The 26,800-nt window shown below is 49.0% G+C and overlaps 1 protein-coding gene across 6 annotated transcripts in view; it reads right to left on the bottom strand.

Annotated features, from left to right (window-relative positions):
- Window positions 1-9,537: 9,537 nt before the first annotated feature.
- ZNF532 (zinc finger protein 532) overlaps window positions 9,538-26,800 on the bottom strand; it is a 34,280-nt gene continuing 17,017 nt past the window's right edge. For 2 of the 6 annotated variants that reach the window (XM_069880392.1, XM_069880391.1), the window contains exons 4-10: window positions 26,668-26,707; window positions 25,875-26,098; window positions 21,178-21,340; window positions 17,710-17,988; window positions 14,142-14,254; window positions 11,982-12,129; window positions 9,538-11,325 (exon numbers count right to left, since the gene is read on the bottom strand). In XM_069880392.1, coding sequence (XP_069736493.1) covers window positions 10,831-11,325; window positions 11,982-12,129; window positions 14,142-14,254; window positions 17,710-17,988; window positions 21,178-21,340; window positions 25,875-26,098; window positions 26,668-26,707 — 1,462 coding nt within the window. In that variant the 3' untranslated portion in view covers window positions 9,538-10,830. The remainder of the gene's footprint in view (window positions 11,326-11,981; window positions 12,130-14,141; window positions 14,255-17,709; window positions 17,989-21,177; window positions 21,341-25,874; window positions 26,099-26,667; window positions 26,708-26,800) is intronic. The other 4 variants (XM_069880395.1, XM_069880393.1, XM_069880394.1 and 1 more) reach the window with 3 other exon arrangements.

The following is a 26,800-nucleotide window of genomic DNA, read 5'->3' as shown; positions in this document are numbered from 1 at the left end:
GCCGCGCTGCTCCCTGGGACTTGTAGTCCCCCCGCCGCCCCCGCCCGGCCCACACGCCGTGCGTCTCGGCGTCAGGCGGACTACAATTCCCAGCATGCACCGCGCAGAGAGGGGGTCCTGGCTGCGAAGCCCCCTCGCCTGACTCCTCGCGCTGCCCGACCCATTCGCTGCCTGAGGGCGCTCTGAGAGACCGCGCTGGGGCGGAGCGAGCCAGGCAGCGGCGTCCCCCTCCTGCTGAGCAGGCGAATGCTGCGGGCAGCCCTTCGCCGGGGCCCGCGCGGCGTGTGCGCGGCTGATTGGTGGAGCGGGGGGGGAGGGGGCGGGGCCAGCGTTTTGGCGGGAAGCGCTGTCCTGGCTCCCTCAGCACCGACTCCGAGGCTGAGGGCTCCCCCGACCCCGGGATGAGGGCTGAGCCCTCATCCCGGGGTCGGGGGAGCCCTCAGCCTCGAGGAGAGCCCTCAGACCCGGGCTGGCTCCGTCTCAGGCGTCCAGGACAGCGTTTGCCTCGCCGACCCCTTTTCAGCAGCTGTCTTGCACCTCAGTTCCCCTCAGGGCCCCCTCGCTGGCCCCGTGAGGAGAAACACAACAAGGTTTACACAATCGCAGCCCTTCATGCCACAAGAACTGGCGTTTGCGAGGACTGTGGGCTCAGGAGCGGTTGGTGAGGGAGCTGGGCTTGGTTTGAGGCGTTCCTGGGTGCTCCCCTCAGCGGGAGCGCCGGGTGAAGGAGTTTTTCCCATCGTTTTCCTCTTTGAACAGAGCGACTGTGTGGTCAACTCGATTTTCAGTTGATCCACGTGAAAATGCTTCCAGATAGAACGTGGGGATGATGGAGAGGGGAGCGTTTCAAGTGGCATTTTCTCCCAAATCCAGTTCCTTGCCTGGCTCCACAACCAGACCAAGTTACTGTCCCATGGGCTGACCAGAGGATCGCTTGACGTCTCTTCCAATTCCACCTTTGAATGTGTGAACGTGAGCTAAAAACCAGCCAGATAGATTCCACGCCCAGAGCTCGCTGATTTCCTGGGAGTGAAAGGGACCAAACTCAGTGAGAATTAGCTCCCGAGGATGAGGAATGACAAGGGGTCTGAGAGCACAGGGAAATGCTTCTAAGATAAATGGAAGCAAATTGTTTGTGTGAGGGAGTTTTGGAAAGGAGATTCCAGTTTGTGAAGCTGCTCGAGACTTGGTGTTAGCAAACAGCAGGAAAAGAGTGACCAACAGAGGCTGAACTGGTGTTAGATCACAGAGGAATGTGTCGCGGCATCACAAAGAGACAGGAATGGCAAATGGACACTGGGAAGAAAGCTCTGAGGACACGAGCTAGTCCTAATCTTGGCAACATCCTTGGTGTTCCGCCTGATTGTTCTTTCAGCGACACCAGGACAGTTCCTCTAAGTTACATTACTTCAGGTTAGTTTTCTCTGGTATCCCTTGAATCCTCAAAAGAGAAAATCACGTAGAGGTTTCTGCAGCTCCCCTGGAGCAGGTTTTCATACCGTGGTGCTTAGACAGGTTTTTGAAGAACTAGAGGTTTTGTCCTTTGTGTACAAATCTGTTTGTCCGTTTAAAAGAAATGACAAAATAAAAATAAAAGACAGTGACTGGGACAGAACAATCTGGAATTAGAATCAGTGTAAGGGAAACTCGCACAGCACAGTCTTTTGTGGGTGTCTGGCACCCACAAAATCTGGAGCCGCATGTTTTTCCTGCGCCTTCTATGACTTGTGGAGTCATCTGGAGTCCTTTTGTCAGGCTTACGGAGGTGTCCGTGTAAGGCAGAGCAAAGGGGCGATACAGGCAGTTCAGTGATGCTCTAGGGAAGAGTCCAGACCCGCTGGCCACCTTCTGCCCGGGAGCCATGTGAGAGCTCTTACTACACCAGAGGAGTAACTCAGGCTTTTGATTTCCCACATCACCTCCTCTCAGAGTGGCTGATTGCCGATTCTCTTAAAAGAATTGAGTGTCTTGCATGTTCTTATTTCAAACACATTTCATCTTGATGAATAAACCATCAGTTGCTGCTGTGTTGTTAGATGAGTGCCGAGATGATGATTTAGAACCCACGCCTATTTATGAGCTGCGAGCCTTTGCAGCGCCAGCAAAATCCTGCTTTTCAGTGGCTGAATGCGTTTCCCTGGGAAGTGACGATCACAAAACTAGTAATTAAAATATAGAGCACATAAGCTACTCATTGTCTAACTACACTTCTCTCCCAGAAAATTATGCCTTACAAGCAAAAAAAGGCCAAAGTCTCATTTGCACCAGAAATAACTGTACCTGGAGTCAATCTCGAAACCACACTGCTGATTTACACTGGGGTAGAAGAACTGGGTTAAGCCAGTAACTATTAGGCAACTACTATTAATCTGAGAACTAAATCTTTGTTATATTTGCTTTACCGTGGAATGAAATCTCTATGATTTTTCTTGGGGTCTTAGATGTACATCTCACTTTAGCTACCAAAATAATTCCTTATGAATTATTATATGAATGCAAAATATCTTGTTTGCCTTAATATGAAATCCCACAACAAACCGGTTTTTGTTCCAAAATGCTGCGTTCCACCCTCAAATCCATACTAAAGTAGAATAGGTTTAAACCTTGCTTGGCCTTTAATTCTATGTTTACATCGAACAGTAAATATGTTAGATAAATATGTTCCTGTTATCCACTCTTCTAAGCAAGTTTCTCGGCCTCTTTGCAAGCTTATTCTATACTGGTGGTGTTTGAAGTGCTTTGGGCTGGTTAATGGTATCTCCCTCCATGGAACTGTTTCAGAGTGGATTTCCTGGTTTGAGAGCCAAACAGTGTGATGATACAGAAGGGTGACCTCGCGCTCCGACTGCCAACACGCTCTGCAGTCCTCAGATGCTGCGGTGTGAGACACGGACAGGCCGGGTGCAGGGAGGTAAGGCTATCGGCCAGGGGCTGCTGCATCTTCGAGTGAATCACGACCCTCCTGGGGCTGTGGCAGGATCTCGCGGGTGCGAAGGAGAGGGGAAGGCTTAGGATGCTGTTGTGTGTCCTGCATGCACAGCTCAGTGTGGCTGTGCTGTAGTGAAGAAGCCACAAAATGAGTGGCTGAAAAGAAATAGGTGAATGTGCATCCCGGTCTAGAGATGTGCTGCCGCAGCACATGGAACAAAGGGAAGTGGCCATGTTGGGAGACTGAGTATTGTTTGCAGGTAGAGCTTTAATTCACAACACAGGCAGAAAAGGCGTTAATTGTGGAGCTGGAGGAGCAGCCGTTTAGCAGGGAAAGGGCAGTGTCTGAGAGAAAGCAAATGACAAAGCCTGGGCAGCATTAGAACAGTTCCTTGAAGTTGTTCCTGATGGAGGAGTTACAGGTGGAAGCTCAGCTGATGGCATCTAGTTCTGTAGCAAGTAGAGGGAGACAGCAGAGCTACTGCACAGGCAAGACAGAAAGCAAGAAGGGAACTTTGTGCTGAGACACAGTGGGACTGGAGCTGTATGGTTTTGTGTTCAGGGAGATGCAACACACTTGTCCACAGCACAAACCCACACCAAAGTCTGAAACTCAGTATCTTTGTCAATCAATTTGCTATTGATTAGAGTTCCAAAGCTCAGAAAATGCTTTTACTCATCCATTGTTCATGGTAAGTCAAGGGAAACACATTAGGAATGTGCTTTTCTTCCCTTTCCACCAGCAGTAGGAATCACCCACACTTCTGCTATTTTGCTATCTGGATGATTTAGATTATTAAAGGTTACATGTATTTTGAAACCTTCCTGTACTCTGGGTGTTTGACTTCAATATTTGTACAGCAGATCTTTTGGAGCTCTGCAGCTTGAAAATTATTCTAATTTTTTAGTACACAGAAAAAATGTAGCTTTTGACATTCCAGCTGATTTGCCCTTTGCAAACACCCAGGTGTTAGTGCCGGCTCTATGTATAATATTTGAGTTGCAGCTCTTTGTGTTCAAAGGGATTGCTCGTGGGCAAAGGACAAGCACCTTGCGCCTGGCCTGAAAAATGTGGGTTAATAGGGAAAGCCTGCAAAGTCTGTTTGCAGCCACTCGGAGTGAAACACAGAGAAACGCAGTGACTGATCTCCCCTTCGAGTATTCTCTCTTTCCAAACACACTTGGAACTACTCTGCTTCTCGCTCCTGTGGCTCAGCAGGCTGCGAGAACGGCCAGCAACGCGCACAGTGCTGGCTGAAAGCAACTTAAACCGATGCCGCCCTCTCTTCTCGTGCTTGGTGCACTGCGCTGGCCCTGTGAGCAGCTGCAGCTGGATGCAAGCAAGTGGCAAGCAGCCGCCTTCGCTCTGAAAGAGGCTTCTGCTCTGCCTGCCTAGCAATAGCCTTGAGAGGGAAAAGAGGTGTTGGAGAAGGGATGTATTTTGTGGGAAAAGGACTAAGATATGAATGTGAACAAAGGTTTTAACGGAACACATCTCCTTTGAGCCCTCTGCTTTGGAAGCAGCACTGGCCCATGTGCACACTGTAGACAATACTGTTCCTCAACTCGCTCTGCCTTTGCCATGTCCATAAGCAGGATCGTGATCCTAATCCCTCCTCCCCTTTCCTCCTGTTTGTTGCCAGAGGAACCATGCAGGACCATGTGTCTCTCTCTCTGCAGGTCCAGTTACTCCATGTTTCCCCCCTGCATTACACACTGGAGCAAAGCTGCGAGGGACTGCACACTGTACCCAGTGTCCGCCTCTTCAGTTTCTCAGGAAAAGCAACCTCCAAACATTGTTCCGTTCTCTGAGCCACGAAGCCAAGCTGACAACATGGGCCAGGACAGCCAGCCTGCTGGGACTGTGATCCTGGTTCAGTTGCCTCCTCTTGCATGAAAAACCCCAGTTCTGACAGACACAGCAGCGCCCACAGCTCTCCTGCGGCAGCTGGTAGGGAGTCTCAGATACCTCTTTCGTCCACTTGTGTGGGTTCCGTGTGGCTTCATTATCTTTGGTGCTTCAGGCTTCTCATTTCCATGTGCATGGTACCTACTGCTGTGCTGGAGGGTGGGTTCTTCTGGGTGTGAAAGCCCTGCAGTGGAATGTGGCCTTAGGTGCACAGCCTTCCTTTTAAAAGCAAGTTCTGAAGGAGTTTCAGCTGGTTCTGTCATGCCACAGCCCAAGCAGTCTCAGGCCACCCTGCGTGCTTTGCCTTTGCAATGCCAGGCAGGTTCCTAACACTGGGGGCTCAGCAGGCAAGGCTCTGGGAGCGACCTGTCACTGGGGTCATGTAGCCTTCATGTCTGGGGTTACTAATGTGCCTTCCTGCCCTACATCCTGCTCTTTCGAGAGGGTTTTTTGTCAGCCACTGACACACCAGTCGTTTGCATGTCATTTAATTTTGTTTTTTAATGGTACCAAACCTATTTCCTTCCCACACTCCTGTGCGTGCGCACAGCCCAGTTTGGAGACCACTGCTTTGGAGCATGCGTGGCTTCTGTCCCTAACTTCTCTTGGGAATTTTGTTATCCGCCTCGGTTGTGGGTGCGGATCACTTCGTAGGCACGGTTTTCAACCAGGATGTCACTTTGCATGGTTGTGTTTCTGAATCTGAGCGTCAATGCTTTCAGTCTGCTCTGCTGCCACTCTCTGGATCTGATTACAGCCAAGTGGAATTGTTTCAGGGAACAGCTTGTTTGTGGCAATAATTTCTGGGGTTCAAGGGGAAGGAGAGGGAGGGATCAAACTGTCTGAGTGTTCAGTTGCATTTAGCAAATAATGGGCTCTTTTCCTTCCCGTTCCAGAAGAAAACCCAGAAACTATGAAAAAATGTTTCCAGTAAATGAGGGGAAGGTACAAAGGTTTTCAAAAATTCTAACAAAAAGAAATATTTAATCCTCATTCAAGAATGGTGAAGTAACAATGTGTGTAATGTGCTTGGTTTCATGTTTTGCTGGGGGAGAGAGAACACAGATGGCTTAGATGATCACAGAATCACAGAATCACACAGAATCACAGAATAACCAGGTTGGAAGAGACCCACCGGATCACCGAGTCCAACCGTTCCTACCAAACACTAAACCATATCCCTCAGCACCTCGTCCACCCGTGCCTTAAACACCTCCAGGGAAGATGACTCAACCACCTCCCTGGGCAGCCTGTTCCAGTGCCCAATGACCCTTTCTGTAAAGAATTTTTTCCTAACGTCTAGCCTAAACCTCCCCTGTCGGAGCTTGAGGCCATTCCCTCTTGTCCTGTCCCCTGTCACTTGGGAGAAGAGGCCAGCACCCTCCTCTCTACAACGTCCTTTCAGGTAGTTGTAGAGAGCAATGAGGTCACCCCTCAGCCTCCTCTTCTCCAGGCTAAACACCCCCAGCTCTCTCAGCCGCTCCTCATAAGGCCTGTTCTCCAGCCCTTTCACCAGCTTTGTTGCTCTTCTCTGTACTCTCTCCAGAGCCTCAACATCCTTCTTGTGGTGAGGGGCCCAGAACTGAACACAGTATTCGAGGAGCGGTCTCACCAGTGCCGAGTACAGAGGGAGGATAACCTCCCTGGACCTGCTGGTCACGCCGTTTCTGATACAAGCCAAGATGCCATTGGCCTTCTTGGCCACATATTTTGTGGCCATGATATTTTGTTTCTTTTTCCTCTGAAAACTGCTATGGCTTTTGCATAAAACCTGCTTAGCTTGAATCCAGAATGATCTGAAATGTTCCCGGCATTCTTACCACCTTCCATTATTGTGTTCCTGGCCTGGCTTAAGAGAAACTGTGTGTGGAAGGGTCTGGGAGCTCTCATGGAGCTCTCACCACTCCCTCAGGTGTGGCGAGGTGATGAGGAGCATCTCTGAAACCTCTCTCTGCTCCCAGACTGAGGTCGGGCTCTGTTGCCAGAGCCACCACTGTGCTGTGCTGGAAAGCTCAGAAGTGGGTGATAATTTCTCTAGGGAGCTACGGTCACATCGCTTCTGTGCCTTCCCAGTGCATTTTAGTTCCTGGACAGGTTTGGTTTTCCTTTCCCAAAGTGTGTCTGCAGCTTTTCATTGCTTGCTACCTCTGTGCCTTGAACCTCTTATGACTTTCTCACTGTCTCTCTTCTCTTACCTGGGAGGATCGACAGTGTCGCAGCAGCAGCCAAGCTGCCCGATAACAGTGCTCAGCTACCTTGCTGTTGGCTTCCCTTGCACTGAAAAACTGAAGCCAAAACACTACCTAGGAGAACAAAAATGGAATTATGCGTGCGCTGAAGCTTGAAAACCTCACTCACAGCACACATAAGCTGATCTGGCCCCTGGTCACTGAGTTCAGTGGAGATGAATTTCCTCATTGATGTTTGTGCCCTGACTTTTATGAGCATTCAGAAAGTGCTTGATGTTACCGAGTGGAGCGCATCATGTGAGAGAAACATCTCGGGGAGGTAAAGCGTCTGGAGCGGTGCTGGTGCTGCTCAATGTTTCTGTGCCTATAAAGGGCTCTGCTCGTTCTGCTAACCGCGACACTATGCAAATGTTATGACCGAACGATATTTGGAGACAGCAGCTCCTCCAATTACAGCCTGATCGCATTCACTCTGCATTTTAACTGAGAAAGTGGCAGGCACTTCACCCAGGAGATATTGCTGTGCTTGGCCTTCCTTATCAATCTGGCACTCGGAGCCAGGGCCGCGTTAGCTGAGCAGGCTCGAAGAGAGCAATGCTCCTAATGCAGCGCTTCCATAACCCCGCCGTCATATTAGAGTCATTAATGCAAACCAGCAGGATCTGAGGCCATGAAAAAGCAAAGTGGATGAAGGCTTCTGCCAAATCACATTAGGGGACACGGCTGTGAGGGATGCAGCACCGAGATCATTTCACTGATAGTCACATTACTGCTCCAGATACATTTTTCCTTCGAAGTAGAAACCAGGGGGTCAGGGAAGAAAACTGTGGTTAGTCTGGGCCTTTTCTGACCCCTTGCATTGCCAGGACTTTTCAAACACCCTGCGGCAGTGGAGGAGAGCACGGTGCTGCCGCAGGCGGCTCTGCTCCCACCCTGGCTGTCATCCTGAGGGACAGTTCTGGTGGATACGGGGGTCTCTGCGTGTGTCAGGATCCGCCAGGGCTCAGTGCCGCCGATCGCTCCTTTGTGCTCCTTCTGCATCTGCCTCTTGTGGCAGAGCCCAGTCTGGGTGCAGAGCCGAGGGATGTAGGTTGGGTGCGCTCCTGCCTGCTCCGTTGCCACGTTCTGTACTCATTTCTCTTCTCCCTCCATTCCCCACCCCTCGTCCTTCCAGCAGCCTGGACAGGTAACCTTTTAGTAGTAATCTGAAATTCAAATACAAAGGACTGACTCCTGAATTGCCCTAATGTTTGAGGAAGGTTTTAAAAGGAAATAGGTTTTTCTGTGTCCCGCTATCGGCCTGGCAGCTGCTGTGTGCTGGCTGTGCCAAGAAAGGTGGTATTAACAGAGTGAAAAGGTCAGGTTTATATAAAAACCTTTTTAAAAGCAAACAGACCCGCCGTGCTGAATTCCCCACGGTCGCCCAGAGGTTCAGAACTGTGCACACCTTTGGCAGGTCAAGCTGTGTGCCTGTAAGCGCTGCAGAAACACAAGAAGATGAGTGTGATGCACAGTAACTGTGGTCGGCCCGGATCGGTTTCTGCTGCGCTCAGCTCTGCACAAAGGTGGGACGGGGCTGAGCACCTCTTGAGTGGGTCAGACCAGCCCCGCAAACACCCGGGGTGCCACGGAGGCAGCTGGGGTGGGCAGTGCACGCGTGCACCCTGCCTAGTAACCCCATCGACAACAGGGACAGGTAGTTGTGGGCTGGAAAAGGGGCTGTGTGCTGGAAAAAATGTGCATTCATTTAATCCCCAAGTAACAAGTGACAGGACGAGGGAAAATTGCCCCAGATTGCCCCAGGGGAGGTTTAGATTGAGTAGTAGGAAAAATTCTTTCACTGACATAGTGATCAAGCCCTGGCAGAGGCTGCCCAGGGCAATGGTGGAGTCCCCATCCCTGGAGGGGTTCAAAAACCACGTGGATGTGGCGATTAGGGATGGGGTTTAGGCACAGAGGGGTTGGGCTGCCAGTTGGGTGTGCTGAGAGGGCTTTGCCAACCAATTCCGTGATTCTATGTGTAATTAGACACACCAATTACCTATTCCTGGAGGTATGGTGTGGTATGCAGCTCCCATGTTATCCCCAGGGAAGGCAGGATGCCAGACAGCGAAAAGGGAAAATAAACCAAAGTATTAATGGCGGCTGTGAAAATTTACCTTTTACTGTCTGTCCACTGCATACAAAGCACCGTTCTGCATTGTGAGAACCTGTCTGCAGCACAGCCTACATGACACAGCAACAAACGAGTGTTCAGAGGCATCCTGCGGCACCAGCCGTATGCGTTAGGGTGAGGAGCACCTCGGGATCATTTGGTGTGCCAGTAACAGACACAGGATAGTGGCATTTACCAATAAACCGAATCAAGGACCACGGTGACAAAAGAAAGCAGAGCTAACGTGTCCATATACCACTTCCAGAGTGAGGAATGTGGTTTACAGAGGTGGCTGGGAAGGATCCGTATTTCTCCAAACACTTCTATTTATAAAACTGTGATAAATAAGAGAACCTCACAAATCTTTAGGGGCAAAATGCTCCACATTTATTTACATACGAAATGTGTTTAATACAGTTGTGATGGACACTGTGTGTAGGAACATCTGACAGCAGCAAGACTCCAGGAACCAAACAATCACTACCGAGTACCATGCACCTATCGATATATACACAACTGGCTTTTAAAAAAAAGTACAAAATCTGTTTTTTAGGGATACATACAAGGTATAAAATGCAAAAGAAACCAAAAATATAACTCTCACAGAGAACTCTATCCGAAAGGGACAGCGCGTACCGGGTTGTTCTGTGTGGAAGCGTGACCAGTGCCGTTAGAGGACTCCGAACCGGCGTGGTGTGTGTGCCCGGGCACCGGCACAGGCTGAGCTGCCTTCTGACAGCGGCCGGTGTGGACGCTGAGCACCAGGACGTTTGGCAGGAGTACATTGAGCTGGGCAGGACCAAACCCTGCAGTGAGGGTCAGCTCTTCTCTTCCAGCAACCAGGAACAAAGGAAGATACATAATGCTGTGCACTCACTCTAGGTAATGTTTAATAAATTACATGACAAAACCATTATCGTTATAAATCTACCCCTCTAATTACATCGTATTTGTTAAATCCAGAGCACGCAGCCCTTTGTAACAGTTTGAGCTTTGATCGTGAGCACCTGATGGCCTAAAAAATCCCTTTATGACACAGCGAGTTGTGCGGCTGAAGTCCTTTTACCAGTGGGGGCTGCGCCCCTGCTGGAGCTACCCCCTAAAACCAGCACTGCCCGTTACATGCGCAGTGGGACCTTTTTGTTTTAAAATAGATATTTTTAAGAGAAAGTTTAAAAGCTCCCTTAGATTTTTAGAAGCACAAGTTCTTGGAATTTAAAATCTCCCCTCCCCGCTGCCTTCAGATGCGCTCCCATGAACTGAACTTTCCTTTGGAAGCATTCAAACAAGAAGCAGTTTCGGAGAACTGGAGGAACCGCCTCAGCGTCCCAAACTCTGCTTTAAAGAAACGTACTAGAAAAAAACAGAAAGGGAACAGGAAAACCCAGCTTTTCCACTAGATACCCATACAAACACATAACAAAGAGTATAAAAGTTATTAGTTTAAATATGTACAAATTCTTTTCAACTCAAATACTGCTTCCACGGGCGTGAGGGCACAGACAATGAGGTGAGTGGGACACTGTTATGCAGAATATATTGTAACAGCCTGAACAGTACTGTGAACACTGCGATACCTCAAGCTTCCTGTAGCAAAAGTGTCCTTAGTGTTCCAATGTGGAGAGGTTCTTGCATCCCAGATGCTCCGATCACTTCTCAGCCGAGCTCATTCGCTTTGACTTAATGAAGGCCATGCCGTGCGTTCGCATGTGAGTGTTTAAGGCCGCTTCAGTTTCGAAAGTCTTGGCGCACACTTTGCACCTCCTGTCCGAGGCTGCACTGTCGGACGACTCGTCCTCATGGCTGGGCTTATTCTCCTGCTGGTTATCTTCCCCGGCACCATTCTGCTTTGACACCGGCTGAGGCTCCTTCAGCTTATGTACAATGAAGAGATGCCTGGAGAGGGACACGTGGGACGTGTAGCAGAGTCCGCACTCCCGGCACTGGTAGGAAGAGCCATCGGACTTATGCTGTGGAATGTGTTCATGGAACTGGAGGAGATTTTCCGTTGTGAAGCCGCAAACAGCACACTTATGAACTTTAAACACATTTATCTTCAGCTTCTTCAGCGGCTGTGTGATTGCCCCTCGTGGTGGCCTGAACTCCAGCACAGGCTCCTCCAGCTTACGCTTTGGGCTCGGAACCTGCAAAAGCCAGAAATGGAAAACCAAGTCAGCGTATGCACACAGTGCTTCTCATACCTGGCTGTGACTTGCAAACTTCAAAGCCTTTCCCTTGGTTCCAGAACTACTTTGATAAACATGATATTTGAAATAATACAAGAACCCTCTCTCTCCCACATACGTAGCTGCCATATTTTCAATAAGAGGACAATATGCTGGGCTGAGCGAGCCATGGAAAGGACAACGGCACTTTAGATACCAAGTATCTCTGTGTCCCTGCTGCCAGCTTTGGACACACTGTCAGAGGTGAAGTTCTTCATAATACGCATCTCCAAATCACCTAAAAAATGTTAATCTCTGCATGTAACAGGTCTTTGGACAGTACTGTCATTTTTGCCTTCCTCCCAACACTCATCATTAATAGAAGGACAGAACAGAATAGAATAGAATTGACAGGTCATTTTCAGTTGGAAGGGAGCTACAGGGACCTTCAGGTCCAGCTGCCAGACCTCTTCAGGGCTGAACAAAAGTTAAAACAATGTTGTTAAGTGCCCAAATGCCTCTCAAACCCTGACAGGCCTGGGGCACCACCTGCCTCTCCCGGAAGCCTCTTCCAGGGTTTGACCTCTCAGTACAGAAATGCTTCGTCTCAGCAACTTGAGGCTTCAAGCAATTACCTTAGTGTCTTCTTTCACTTCCCTTTCTTCCATGTTGGTGGATTCAGCCATTTCTTTCACGTCAGGGTCTTTAATGCCATGCATCAGCTGGATGTGTTTCTCCAACATCAGCCTCTTGGTAAAAGTACGTCTTGAGTCCGGGCAGTGCCTGCATAAAAACAGAGCAGACGTGTGGATTCAGACATCGGGCTTCACAAGAGCCACGGTGTTCCTAAAGCTCAAACAGGACTAGGGAATTAATCCAGGTTGGAGTACAATCTATTAGAGACAGTGACAGTGCTTTTCCTATCAATTGTGCAGGGAATTATTATAGAAAAATGAGCATCATTACAGAATAAAACTGGAAATGTTTGCACAATTTACATCCAGAGCAACTGAGGAGTTCTCTGAAGACAAATAACAGTCACAACGGTACTAAGGGCGAGTTGGAACGTAAAGCCTGGGAACAGCTGGATGTGTTTCTTGGAGCTCTGTGAACACCGCTGAGCTGCACAGCTTGTTGGACACTCCCCCGGGTTCTCCTGCACTGACATCTCCCAGGGAAAGCAGCCACCGTCCCGGCAGGATGAACGCTCCCTCCCGATGGCACTCAAGTCTGCATTCAAATCCAAACACTTTGTCTCCTTGGAACTGGCAATCCCTTCTCGTCTCCCTGCCCAGCTGCAAACTAACCAGCAGAAGAACCTTGTCACTCCCAGCCTGCGTTTCACTCCCCTCCCAGAACCAGCTGCAGTGCTTCCAAACCTCCCAGGTGCTTTTGGGAAGCATATTTCTCCTGAGCTCCAGCGCTGGAACAAACCGGACAGTTGTCTTGGGGAGAAAGTGCACTGAAAATGCTCTCTTTCTGAGTATCTTGCCTAAGGGTTTAAATTTTCAAGTGCCGTTTCATTTAACTTTATTTAACAAAAAGAGAAACCCCAGCACTGTAGGCATCTGGAATGAAAATGAAACCACAGTGAGCCTCGTGCTCCAAGGGTACACAAAACCTGTCACTTGCCCCTCGTCGTACACCACGACAAAGGGTGTGTAGGCCTGCTGGCTCATATGGGGTGCCATACAAACTCAGGGAACTGGAGAAAAGAGCTGATGCTGATGCTGGGGCTGTGGCAGAGCAGCTGCGGAGCAGAGAGACAGGAGGTCACCAAGTGCTCGGCTGGATGCTATGCGATGCACGGCAGCCTCAGGTTTCCATGCCACAGAGCCAGAGATGACGCAATGGCAGGGAAGGGACTGGTCAGACCTCAGCCAGAGACTGAATGCAGCTTGCCGCTCCCTCCTCAGAACTTCAAACAGCCCCACAGCACGTGTGCACACACAAAACAGCGACAGGGATGCCACTGGATGCTTGCATTAGGTATTTCATCTGATCAGCGGGGATTTTGCTGTTAACTTAGGTATTGTCTCTGCAGCCACTGCAACATTGCTAAGGATTTCTAGGCTGCACACACTGTTCTATGCACGATACTACACAAGTGCTGGCATTTGCAGGTGGAAGAGTGGGCAATGTGTTTGAAAACCAAGTTCACCATGGCAGAACTATTGGCTATGCACACTCCCAGCTCAGCAAAGATCTGGGTTTGCTCGCCAAGGCCCCGGCAGATGGCAGGTTCAGCAGCCTGTTGTGCTTTACACATGCGGGACAGCCTCAACAGTGTGCCCTGTCTGTGGATCCAAATACCAGATTCATCTGTGTAGCGATTAAGGCATGGACCCCATCGATGAGGCGACAAATGAGATCGCTTTACTGAGTGGACGCAAACCTTATATAATGTTTCTGTACCCAGTCAGCAGCTACCCCAGTGAATTTCCACCTGTGAGAATCCACAGTTACAGTGACAGAATGCAACCCACTATTTACCACAGATGTGCCCCTTATCTTCATGTTTTCTGTCTAATGCGTTCTTTTCTTATAAACTCACGGGTCTGAGTAAAGATTCCAAGGTCTTAACAAACTAGCAAGCATGAGAACACCGGCCGTTTGCTCTGTGCTTGCTGCTAATATCACGAGTATGCCAGCATACACGTGACAGTGGAATCTTTTCTGCCCGCACATCCGGATGGGCAGGACAGCAGCTTTTAAACAGTCAACAAAAGAAATTCAATAACAACATGGTTTGTGGGTTTACACTCTGCTTCCACATAAATGAAGGCAGCACTTACGAGCACGTATAAACCTTCCTGATGCCTTTGTGCTTGATGCGATTGTGGCGACACAAACTGTGGGAGGAGCTGAAGGATTTGTCACACTGTCGGCACGGGTGTTTCTTCATTTGCTGTAAAAAAAAGAAGAAACCCACATTAATTAAAGCAGCTCAGTTGAAGCAGTGCACGTGCCAAGCCTTTTAAGAGCAGGAAGGCAACATCGCTTACCAGTGCCTGGTACCGCACCTCCAAACCTACCCTGCTGCCAAAGCCGGGGACCACGAGTGCTGCCAAAGCAGCGCGGCCAGCACCACTCACACCCAGCTACCACAGCCGTGAACTGGTGCCACAGGCTGCGGGACGAGAATCCTTCCAGCCAGGGAGTCCAGGGGATTATCCCACAGACACTGACGCACTAACAGGGCTGAGAAGGGTCACAAAGAAGTGAGAGGCACAGCCTGACGTCAGCTGGAGGGATGTCTACCTGGGGAGCTCTGGGGTTTATTTTGTTGTTAAGGGGAAGGAGAAAGACAAGGAAGGAAGCTGGAAAGTATGGAGCGGTCTCCATCTATGTCATTCCAGCTGAGCATGGCCACAGGAGCTCTAGTATCCCAAGAAATAACATCTCCCAAATCGCCGACTTATGAGCCCCAGTAATGACTGACATGGTCCTGTCCCTTTACTCCTGCCAGCCCAGCTCAGCTGGCACGCCTCATCCACCAGAGCAGCGGCACTAGGGGAATGGAAACATTCCCAGTCAGGTTCCCTGCTCCTCTTCACAGGTAGCTCTATTGTTCCTATCTAAGAAGGAAATCAAACCAGCATCTTGGGAATTAAATCCAAACCCTGACCAAACAAATCCAACTGAGGACCTTTCCAGTTTCCTTTCCAGTTTCCTTTCCAACACTCCCACCAGGGCTTGGATCCTACACTCATCATTCCCTATAACGATTCCTGCCAGAATCAAGGTGTCCTTGTGCTGAAAAACAAATGGATTTTATTGGAACCTCCCCAAAGAAATCCGGATGACGTGGACCCAGCCTTCCAGTGTTCCGGTCAGAGGGAGGGCGCACGCCTGCCAGTCAGGCACAAATGAAGCTGCAGAGGGTCTTGTACCATCAGTCAGTACCTAGAAGGAAAACCACATTCCTTGGATGGCTTTTTCCTGCTCTAGCAGTGATCACAGTTTCCCTTCACAGTATCAATAACATTCTCCTTCCTGCATTTATCAGGAAAATGAACAAGACAAGTCATTTGACTTTATCTTGCTATTCCAACTGAGGCCACAGAGCAAGAGACCTGGATCAACTCTTGGAACTGGACCCTTGACTGTTCTGGAAAATCCACCCTAGGTCTGTCCCTGCGTTCAAAAGCACACAATCACAAAGATTGTCTCCATGGAATAACGTGTAGGATTTGGTTTACTTATTCTCACCTTCTGAGGAAGTGACAAGCTCCTACACAATGGGGATGCACAATAATCCACATGGAGATCCTAATATCACAAGTCATTTTCTTGTGCCTAGCAATGACAGAATAAGATTTCTCAGTCCTAAATAGTGACAAGCTTGAGCTGTTCAGAAACGCTTAAGGAACTGAAAATCATCCATCTGATCTTTGTGCTTGGAGGGCTGGACTTTCTGCTGACGTTCATATTCTCCCTCATGGCTCCACTGCTCTGGAACAGCCACAGAGCAGCCAGGGCAGATCTGTGCAGTTGATATCTGTATTGCAAGTTATCACTGACAGCAAAGTCTGGGGAAAAAGGATGTCTGGAACAGCTGAAGGAGTAAGAGCTGTTATGGTAAGATGAAACACTTCCTTCTGTCGAGCCCCAAAACCTGGAGTGTGGGGGAAGGAAAGAAAAGCAGCAGGGAAAGGCCACCCGTGCCAACGTGGAGCAGCCCATTAGGAAGCAGGATGTGGTCATTTTACTGGGGCTGCTGTTGGAGGTGCCGCGCTGTTCAACCTCAACTGCCTTTTCACGCTTAAAGGGCAATTAAAACAAAAGGAAATGGACATTTACTTAATGTCTTAAACTTAACTTAAACTAAACTTAAAACTGTTAAGGGTGAAAAGCTGACAGTGTGTACAGCCAGCACACATTCATCAGTGCCAACGCATTAATCCACACACTCTGCAGTGCGCTCATGGTTACGATGTCTGGGAAGAGCTTATAAAGTAAACCGAAGTGTGAGTTCATATCAGGGCCCCCATCAAGAAGCAGCCCTGCCCGGGCTGTACCAACACCCCTGCCCACGTATCTCTGCTAAGTGCAGACACACCACGCGCTCTGTCAGAAAGGCAGCCAGAGGGCCCTGACCCGTGGGACCCAGGCCCGCTCGCGGGGGACACCATCCGTGACACCGCACACGGGCAGCACAGCTCCCAGCCTCTTTACAGCAGGAAGGCTGGAAGGATGGACTGGGAGTTAGGGAAGGCAATGGGAAATATGGAAACACGTCTCCTGGTCGTCAGGATTGGGTGCTGTTTGCTGGCAGCTGTCACAAGGAAACTAGAGATGGCACTCAGTATCTGGCACTGCCAGCTTTTCCATAAAATGTCTATAACCAGCACACAATAAGGTGCACAGCAGCGCTAGAGATAAGCGCTGCCACTTGACAGGACACCAAGACCTCTGGAAACGTGCAATCCATTATCACTGCCCATTAGCATCGCAAAACCGCAGATTCTTACTCAGGGTGACTCCTCTGCATTTCAACAAAGAAGTCTGTTTTGCCTTCCAGTTCAACTCCTTCTCTGCAGTGCAGCACAGCCCATTAGCTTAATTCCCTGCTTCCCAGCTGAGGAAGGAACCAGATCATTTGTGGCAGCACATGGCGAGGGGCAGGACCAGAGGACAGACAACTGCTGTGTGCCAGCACCGGGCCGGCGCTCGCTGCAGCCTCCCCCAGAGGAGCGGTTCCACTATCGCCTACCCGCCAGCCTCTTTAATTCCTTTTCATCAGCAACACTACAGGATGCAGCATGGACATCCAGCTGTCTTTCTGCTGCCTGGAGAATGCAGCATTCCCGTATTTCTCTCTCGATCCATTTCAACCCAGCTACCACAAATCCAGCTGCTTTAAACACAACATTCAACCAATACAGCTTAGGATCTACAAGCATACCCTTAGGGCGAAGGCTTGGCCTCAGAGGGTGTCTGCTTCAAACTGGAATGCCATTCGGCACTCACTGGACCAATAAACCCAGCCTCTATTCCCAGTCTGACAGCTTTGAGAGGGAACTGGGAAGGCACAAAGGAGGAAATAAGGACCTGGGTCAGAGGAGATGCCTTGGACAAAACATGGGGACATCTTTCACTCTTTCCATCTTGAGGAAGTTTTGGTACTGGATGAATGAGCCTACAGTTGAGTAAGAACGCATGCATCTTCTCCGCAGAACTGTGTAAGAAATGACAAAGGCCAAGTAGCCAAGGGGAGGAAGATGAAATGAGTACAAGAACTGAGAAAAATAATGATGGAATTTAAAGGAATCATTTGCAAAACCACAATGGAATTTGGAAAAGGATGATTTCATATTTCAGGCTTGACTCATTTTTTGTAATTGAATACTGTTCATTTACCTTCCCATGCTCTTTCCTCATGTGGGAGATGTAAACGTCTCTCTGAGTGAAGAGCCTATCGCACTCCCAACACGTCCAGCCAGGATTAGCCACCTTTTTAGGCTCTGCCTTCTTTATGGGAGAAGGTGATTTCTTCTCCAGCTTCTCTGTCCCATTGACAGACTTTGTGTCCTCCTTGTTGTGCCCGGCTGAGTTCTGAGTGGTGGGTTTGGTGCTGAGGGGTAGGTTTATCCCCAGGTTTGGTGGCCCCTCAACACTTTTCAACGTTCCATGCATAGACTACAACAAAGAGAGAAACAAAGCACAGAACTAAGGCAGACGCAGACGGCTGTACCGACAACACGCAAGCACCTCCGAGTCAACAGCCTTCATTTACTCCGTCACATCGTCACCAGATCACACTCAACTCAAGAATCATGGATAAGCAAAGGCAAGGCCTAGCACAAAGAGAAACCAGCCAGCAGCACTAGCAGGCACCGCCTGTGGTCAAAGAGGCGTTCTCTTCACCAAAACCAAAGAGATTGTAGGTTGTGTTTAAATTGCTCCTTAATACGGGGGAGAAAGGGCTCAAGAAGTTCTGCTGAGTTTTATTTCTTGCTTTACTTACCTACCATAGTTTGAGCATCCTCATTGCAAACTACGTGACCGGAGGTGTCCAAGAAGGGAAGGTTTTTACTGGCAAATTTACCCAGCACACGGGTAAAAGAGGCAAGAAAAGGCACCTCTGGGAAGGTCAGGCACCTCCATTGTTTAGGATATGCTGGTATGTTCTGTTAGGCTGAGTTAAGCCCTGGCTTAGGCCACGCTTAGCCATGAGCGCCCTGATATGGGGCTGCACTGCTGAGGGTCCTTGGAAACAAAGGTGTGTGGGGCTGAGGGGGTCCCAGGGCCAGGGAGAGCTGAGAGGAGTCTAACAGCCGTGCTTGAGTGCCCTGCAGCTCCTAGACACTTCCCCACCAATTTATTCCTAGACTTTAGGTAAACCATCAGTAAGAAGGGGAGAACTCTTCCACCTCCTCCTTCCCCAGTTTCTGGAGCCAGTGTCACATGGAATCACGGAATGGTCTGGGTTGGAAGGGGTCCTTAAGGCCCATCTGGTCCAGTGCCCTGGGGGTTGGAGGGGACATCCTGAGCAGGGATATCCTCAACCAAATCAGAACCTGTCCAACCTGGCCTTGAACACCTCCAGGGATGGGGCAGCCACCACTTCTCTGGGCAACCTGGGCCAAGGACTCACCACCCTCACAGGGAAACATTTCTCCCTAAGATCTCATCTCAATCTCCCCTCTTTCAGCTTCAAACTCCTCCCCTCATCCTGTCGTTACAGCCCCTGTCAATATGTCTGTCCCTGTCTGTCTTTCTTACAAGCCGTCCCAATCATCATTATTCTTCCTACAGCTCATCTCAGAAACTTAGAAACATTCAATACGTTCTTGATTCTGAGAATATCAGAATACAAATCTGATTCTTCACTGTAACACTTCATTATGAAGTTCTTGCGTAAATCCCATGGCCTTTGGGACCTCCCACTGGCTCTACCGCAAATGTCAGCCTGATCTGTAGAGCGTATTCTTCTACTGAACAACTTTTGGTGGTTTAGAACACTGAAATGTTATTAAAAGCAAAGCCCACAGGACCAGCTGCCTGGCTCCAAGAACAAGCTAAAGCAAAGGAGGAGGTCGCTTTCCGTGTCCCACTGCACCAGTACAAGAGGAAATGAGCATGGGTGGAGGGCAAGGGGGCTCCAATACTTTCAGGCAGCTGAAGCCTGAAAGTAAAGCCACGTGTAAAATGTTGTAAAACTTTACGTCTTTTAAGCATAACACCTGAAATTCAGTCTCTTATGTGACAATAACCAAGAAGTGTTAAAGCAGACATGGAGTGACGGTGCTCACAGCACCAACACCAGCAGAACCAGAGCGTCACAGCTCCAGTCCCTCCCTGCCTGTTCTCCCTGCCTGTCGGAAATGTTTGTGTAGCTGGCCACAATGGAAAAACGCGATATCCATCTTGCCAAAAGGAACCGCTCACATCTGCAGGAGTTATTCTAGGCCATTTTTTGTAGCTTTAGACAGCCTCCTCCCAAGCTTCTGTCTATCCCTTTCTGCTCCATTTGCACCCGGGTCTCCCCTGCCTCGGTGGCTTCTGCCTATGCTACACCACCACGCTGTGTGCAGCTGGGCTGTGCTCTGCCCTTGCCTGGCTCTCCTCCCCTCCCTGAGCCCTCTTCTGTTTTCCCCTGCACCCCACTACCACTTATTTCATCCCCTGAAGTCCCTGTACACATCTCTGCTGCTGTCTCTACGCACACCCTAGATGTGAAGGCACTGGCAATCCTGAACAAAAGCACTGATGCTGTCACTGCGCGGGTGAGCTCCAGCCCTTTGATTTCGTTCTCAAAAAGGGCTGAATCATTTACAGTGAGACAGGCTACAAAAAAGCACATCTACTGGCAAGGACACCAAAGCCAGAAGGGAACCATTTAAGGTATCTGGCATAAATATAAGACGATTCTTACAGTAAGCGTTTCCAGTTCAGAAACAAAGGAAACATCCAGTCCTTGTGTTTCTGAATGCCCTGGCCAGCTCTTCCCTCTCTTCTCCTTGGGTTTGGGGCTGGCTTTAAGACTAGTGGTTTTTACAAGCCTGGTGATCCTGTTTTCAACCCAACTTCAGAGATTTCTGAGGTTACAGGTGTCATAGTTGGGACTGAAATGCAAAACGATGGTTACTGCAGACAAGAAAGATGTCTGCTTTCCCTCTGCTCTACATACAAAACTTACTGCGTCTTATGCGTCGCTGCAAGGCAAGTCCATGGAATTAAGGGCTGCTCTTTCAGACTGTAATGCTGTGCGATGGTGTAGAGAACTTCAGGGGTTACTGGGCACTTAGAGCCTGCACTGCTGGTTCTTAACAACACAATTTGCAAGGGTGACAACAAATCTGCTGCAGTTATAAGGGCATTTATGAAAAAAGCCACTTCAGGTTGTTTTCAAAGCACACATGCGTTCATGTTATTAAGTGAACACACGCACACAACCTCTACATCTGTGCCAGAAACAGAGCGGTTCCTGACCAGCAAAGGTTTGGGTTTAGGATGTACTCAGCATTCCCAGCTCCCAGAAACTGGAATAACACTGCAATGCTGTAAACGAGGCTCAATACTCATTCAGAGCAGACTAACTTCACTGTGCCCGTTATTATTTTGATAAATGACCTGTGGAATGCAAGGCATGGAGACAGTCTTAGCTTTCCAAAATCAACCTAGCTAAGTGGTTACATCACAGACACACTGAGGACAAAATATAACATTTAAGCATTGGGGAAAATCATTCATCGGTTACCCTTTGGAATTATTAACACCCCCATCTCTCAGCACATTATCCCATGCCTGTCACAGCATTTTCTCACAGTATACATCTCAAGACAATGGTATCTAGGAAGGAAACAAGAGAAGATGCCCACACACCTTGATATGGTCCATCATAAGCTGTTTCTGTGCATACAGAAGAGAACAGTCTGGACACTTGAAAACAGACACCTTCTGGTTTTCAATGTGCTGATCAAAGTGGCGATAGAGCAAAGGTTGCAGAGTAAACACAGTGTCACACATAGAGCATTTATATATTATTCTAAAACAGAAGTACAATAAACAGCGTCAGTCACAGCAATAGTCCCTGCAAGAATCATGATGTTAATTTTTCTCAGCAGACAAGATCTCACATGGTTAAGCAATCATTTCACGCTGCCCCAAGAGTTACAGTTAAACTAATTCAAAACATCCTCCGATTGCAAAACATGGAAGCAGCACAGAAAACAAGAATGTAGAGAGGATAATCATTAAAAAGTGCAAACAAGAAGCAGAACACAACAGGGCATGCCAGTTATCTGCAACGCCAGCGCCTGCTTGGGGCATGCTGGAATGTAAACGCTTCAGTCTCTAAACTGACATTGTAACCGATGGACAACAGACCTGTTCCGGGCTGCAAAGGCAGGGATTGATTCCATCACAATGGGGGATACTTCAAGGTAAATTTATTTTTGGCAACGTATATCATAGAATCATGGAATGATTTGGGCTGGAAGGGACCTCAAAGCCCATCCAGTTCCTCTCCCCTTGCCATGGGCAGTGACACCTCCCACTGGATCAGGGTGCTGAAAGCCCCATCCAACCCGGCCTTGAACTCCTCTTGAATGTTCATAGACACTGTGTGGCTGTGAGCCCCCAAATTCCAAGCCTGGACTCTGCGAGAAGCTGACTCTTCACGGGATGGTGCTTCCCCCTTTTGCAATTCCAAGCCTCCGTGAGTCTATGGAAGTGATGTAGAGACACCAAACCCTCAGCCTCCTCTCCCAGAGCGCATGCGACCTTCGACACTACCTACTGAAATCTCCCACTCTTGCCAGCCAATATTGCAGTAAAAGCCGTAACAAAAGCTATGTCTCAGCAGCTGTGAGTGGAGAAGCAGCACATCCATGGATGCCATTTCAAAGCACCTTAGAGACAGACACACCGATTAACCAAGAACTGGGTGAGCACTGGCCACTAAACCACAGCCCCTGAGAATAGCAGGACAGCGCAATCCTGTGTTACAAACTCCTAAGAAAGCTATTAAACTGCCTGGGAACAGCTGCATTCATAGCAGATCCTTGCCAAGTGCCTGTCTGATGGACAAAAGCCAGGGGAACCAGACCCATGCTCCCCTGACCAAACTGCTGCCACAGCTATGAGCCTGAAGTCTGTTTTGTTCTGCTAACGATTTTATAATGGAAAGTATAGTTTAAATTGCATTCTAGGCAAGGATTTGCTTGTTGGGTTTGCATATCGCTCTGTTTGTACTAAGAACGATTCCCTGGCACCTAGAGGTGAGCCCTGCCATCAGCCATTCAGCTGCAACCCTGTGACAGATCCGCTCAGAAACAGAAAACAATTCCATTCTTGCAGGAACTTCACACTTTAACCCAGCAAATGAGTGAGAGGAAAGGACAGGTGAAAGGGAAGCAACGCAGGCATTCGCCATGGATCACCGGTGGAGAGAGAAACCCAATCCATCAGCCATGGTACTTCAGTGCCCTGGTCAGGAGCTCTGAAGAGCACTCTGTGCTGTCTCGAGATGACGAGAACAGGGACATGAATGGTTTCAACGGCCTAAGCCACTCACTCGGTCCAAATACTTGAAATAATGAACAATAGCACCTGAACCACAGTAAAAATCTCATCTTTGTGGTATATGCAGTGGTCCCAGTTTCTCACACATGCCGAGATGAATTCAATATTCACACATTATCCTCTGAGGACCTGGGGCTCCTGCTGTGCTTTCTGGGGTGAACCCTCTGTGGAGGTCGGCAGACCTCACGCCACTGCCTTAGCCTGACTGGCACCCAGCACGGCGACCGGGAACCGCCTCCCCATCCTCAGAGCCCTCACCTTACTGTCCACAAAAGCCTCCCACACACTCATAAGAACAGGTATTTGAGTTTCTAATGCTATTGCTGATCTACACCCCTTCGGAATCGTAACTTCTCAGATAATTTCAGTATGGATCGTGTTACAGAGCACGCCAGGAATAGGAAACACTTTTTGGTATGAACTGGTGAGAAGGAAATGCCAGGTTCCGAACAGGCAGCACCACCTCAGGCACTTCACATCAACAGAAATCCCCACACCTCACCAACAGCTCTAGTGGAGATCCAAAAGGACAGGCTCTGGGGGAGGCGGTGGGGTCCCTGTCACCGAGGCTTTCAGGCTGTGATGGGACAGGGTGCTGGACAGCCTCACCTCGGCTCCCTTCCCACCAAAGGCTGAACACAATGATCCCTCGAGGTCACTTCCAACCTGGGCTGCTTTGGGATTTTAACACAAAATATGCAGCAAATAAACAAGAATCTGAGCAACGTCATAAACATTTGGTGCCAGCTTAGCCAAGGTTGTGAGAAATACCCTCAGGAACCAATGAACTGAAACAACAAAACATTTCCTTTGGGAATGGCTACCGACTGGCTAATGCTGAGGAGAACCACAGGTCCTGACAGCTGGAAACAGACCTCATCAAATAGTGAAACAGCAGCCAGCGCGAGCGGCCTCAGTGCTGGTGGCACCTACAGGTGCCTTGGAAATGAAGGCAGAGAACTCCAAACACTGCAGACTGGGGAAACCCTGGGACTCACTTGGCACCTTGACTAGAATTGGCAATTTTAAAGGAAACACCACTCTGAAGAGGAGCACTCAGCTCTGAATCCCACCCTCCAACAGTACTTCACAACATTTTAATTTAGTCTTTTTATAATCAAAATGAATTTATCAAAGAACTCAGTTCTGAGCACACTGATATGGAAAGCAAACTAACACAAACTACTCAACTCGCGAAGCTGATCAGAAATGGTTCAGCAGATCCAAGCGCAACGCAAGGCACCTTCCGCACCTTCGGTTTGTGGAGAATCTAACACAGATAGGATCTTAACCTTTTGGTTTTCTCTAATAAATCTGAGACAGTTTTGGATTCAGTGTTGGTATTTGAAGACCCCATCCCGAACTAAAACAAAGCACCATTTGGCACGGGGTGGAAATGCCTTCGTTTGGGATCAGACACAGTCAGTCTGTTGCCACTTTGCTTTAACGCAGGTTTAAACACCCCAAAGAACATATCTCCCATTAATATATTAGAAGAAACAGCAGTAAACCAAATTCTTCTGAAATCTGGTCACTACCTCTCATGGTACCTTGCTTCTCTCAGCTGCCTCCAGTTTTCCTGATTCTGCAAGTGTTAGAATGCACCAGGGAACAGCACGGAGTGCGGTACCTAACAGTCACTGACCACCGCACTCGGACCCACGAGGAGAAGGGGACAGAGGAAAAAGTTCTGCAATGAGGAGACACCACGCTAAGACCGAGGAGATCTGAAGCCTGACTTTCACACCCGTCAGCCCCTGCAGCTCCCACTGGCTGCAGAGAAGCCCTGAACGTTCCACACCTTTAAAACAGAGACCCTGCAGCTGAATTCCCAACACAATCATCTTAAGGAAGCAAAAAGCTAACTCACCACTCCCAAACCTATACATTTCATTAGGAAAAATTGAGCAGGCAGAAAGGGAAAGGGAGACCCTGCCACAAAAACAGCACCCAACGAGTGAGCAGCTGCCTGGCCCAAAGCGTTGCCCGCAGTCGGCCCAGCAGCAGCAACTCCTGCTTCTAAAATCACCTCTTGCAAGTACCCACCCTGAATCCTGGCCCCAGAAGAACCCATCTTCTGAATTCCTCCGGGTGCCTCTCCATGAGCATGGAATAAAAAAATCCAAAGCACTTTTTCCCACCTTTTCAACCAGATGCTACGAAAATCACCACGTGAGCCCAAAGAGACACGGAATCACAGAATCTTTGAGTTGGAGAGGCCCTCTCAGCACATCCAGTCCAGCCATCAGCCCAACCCCACTGTGCCTGATAAACTCTGTCCCCAAGCACCATGACCACATGGTTTTTGAACCCCTCCAGGGATGGGGATTCCACCACTGCCCTGGGTAGCCTCTGCCAGGGCTTGAAAACCCTTTCCATGAAGGAATTGTTCCCAATATCCAATCAAAGCCTCTGCTGGTGCCTCTTGGGGCCATTTCCTCTCATCCTGTCCCTTGAGAGAAGAGCCCAGCACCCACCTCCCCACACCTCTTTTCTCCCCTCAGCCTCCTCTTCTCCAGGATAAACAGTCCCAGGTCCTCAGCTGCTCCCACAGCCCCTGCACTCCAGACCCTTCCCCAGCTCCGTTCCCCTTCTGCATACACACTCCAGGAACTCGATGTCCTTCAAGTCTTAGCAGTTGTCTTTGGAGGATCTGAACTGACAGTAACAATGCATGCCCTAAGCACATAAAAAAAAAGACTGAGCAACACACTCGCTGCTTGTCTGAATCCTTCTGCCATCCCTGCATCGCTCTCTGGCAGCACACAGCGTCTAGAGGAGCTGCTGTTGTGGTGTGCATGGAAATCCAACCTCTGCCAAACAAGCCACCCACTAAAGCTCATGAGAACATTCCATGAACCCCCACGTCAACAGCAGGACGAGGAACCGCTGGCTGCACAGCACGTGACTTTTCAGGGTATCAGCACAGAACAGAAAGCAGTTTCACAAGTCATCATCAGCACAGGCAAGTGCAGTAGAAGAGTGGTTTTGCTTACTTTGGTTCGCCTATCTTGACCCCCGGGTGTTGTGTGTAGGCATGGGAGTGTGTGCTGGGCGCAGACTTAAACGCCATGGGACAGATAGGACACTTGTAAAAGACTTCACAGTGAGAACCTTGGATGTGAGACTTGAGTGCTGCCACGTCAGAGTAAACGACATTGCAGTGCACGCAGCTGCAAAGAGAGCGGAGAAGAGTCAGTTCAGCCTCGCCAAAGCAGTGCTGGAAGAAACGGAACAAACACTGATGGTCAGGATCGTGGAAGAGATAAACACACACACACAACTGGATAAAACGTCAATTTAAACAACCCAGCCTGAATCAACATAGAGAGATCTGGGTATCAGAAAGTGAGAACAGAGACATTTCCCAGGTTCTATTTGAAACTCACAGAGATACAAAATCAGAATGTGGTTTGATGGCACCACAACAAAACAGAAGGGCCAGCAGAGGAACGGTCTATTGATTGTGGGAAGAACGCTTCCATCCTCTGCGAATTTGCAAAGAGATTTTACCCAATGCGTTTCCATCGCATGCAGTGGATTGTGTAAAGGGCACAGCAATTTAGGAACCACCCCAAAATGGAAACCCAGGAAGGAAAACATTCCCATTCCCCTTGTTCAGATTTAATGAAGACAAACTGGTAATGATTTTCTGTACGTGTAATCAAATCAACGCTTGGATTTAGAACCAAAAGAAGAGCAATTTAGGCTCAGGACAGCTAAACCCAATCTCTACAATCAGAGTGAACTATCAGATTGGAGGTCTGAGAGAGGTTTGCAAAAACATACTTCAGCTGTGCCGAAAATGTGTGACATTCCCGCATCTATTCTAAAATGAAACAACCAAAACATTGAGTTAATATTAGCACACAAGGATTTCTATACACAGTGGTCCCTCCAGCTGCCACATGTCCTGTGCTAC

Source organism: Phaenicophaeus curvirostris, chromosome Z (assembly GCF_032191515.1).
Source record: "Phaenicophaeus curvirostris isolate KB17595 chromosome Z, BPBGC_Pcur_1.0, whole genome shotgun sequence".
Classification (NCBI taxonomy): domain Eukaryota; kingdom Metazoa; phylum Chordata; class Aves; order Cuculiformes; family Cuculidae; genus Phaenicophaeus; species Phaenicophaeus curvirostris.
This window is presented reverse-complemented; position numbering and strand designations above follow the sequence as displayed.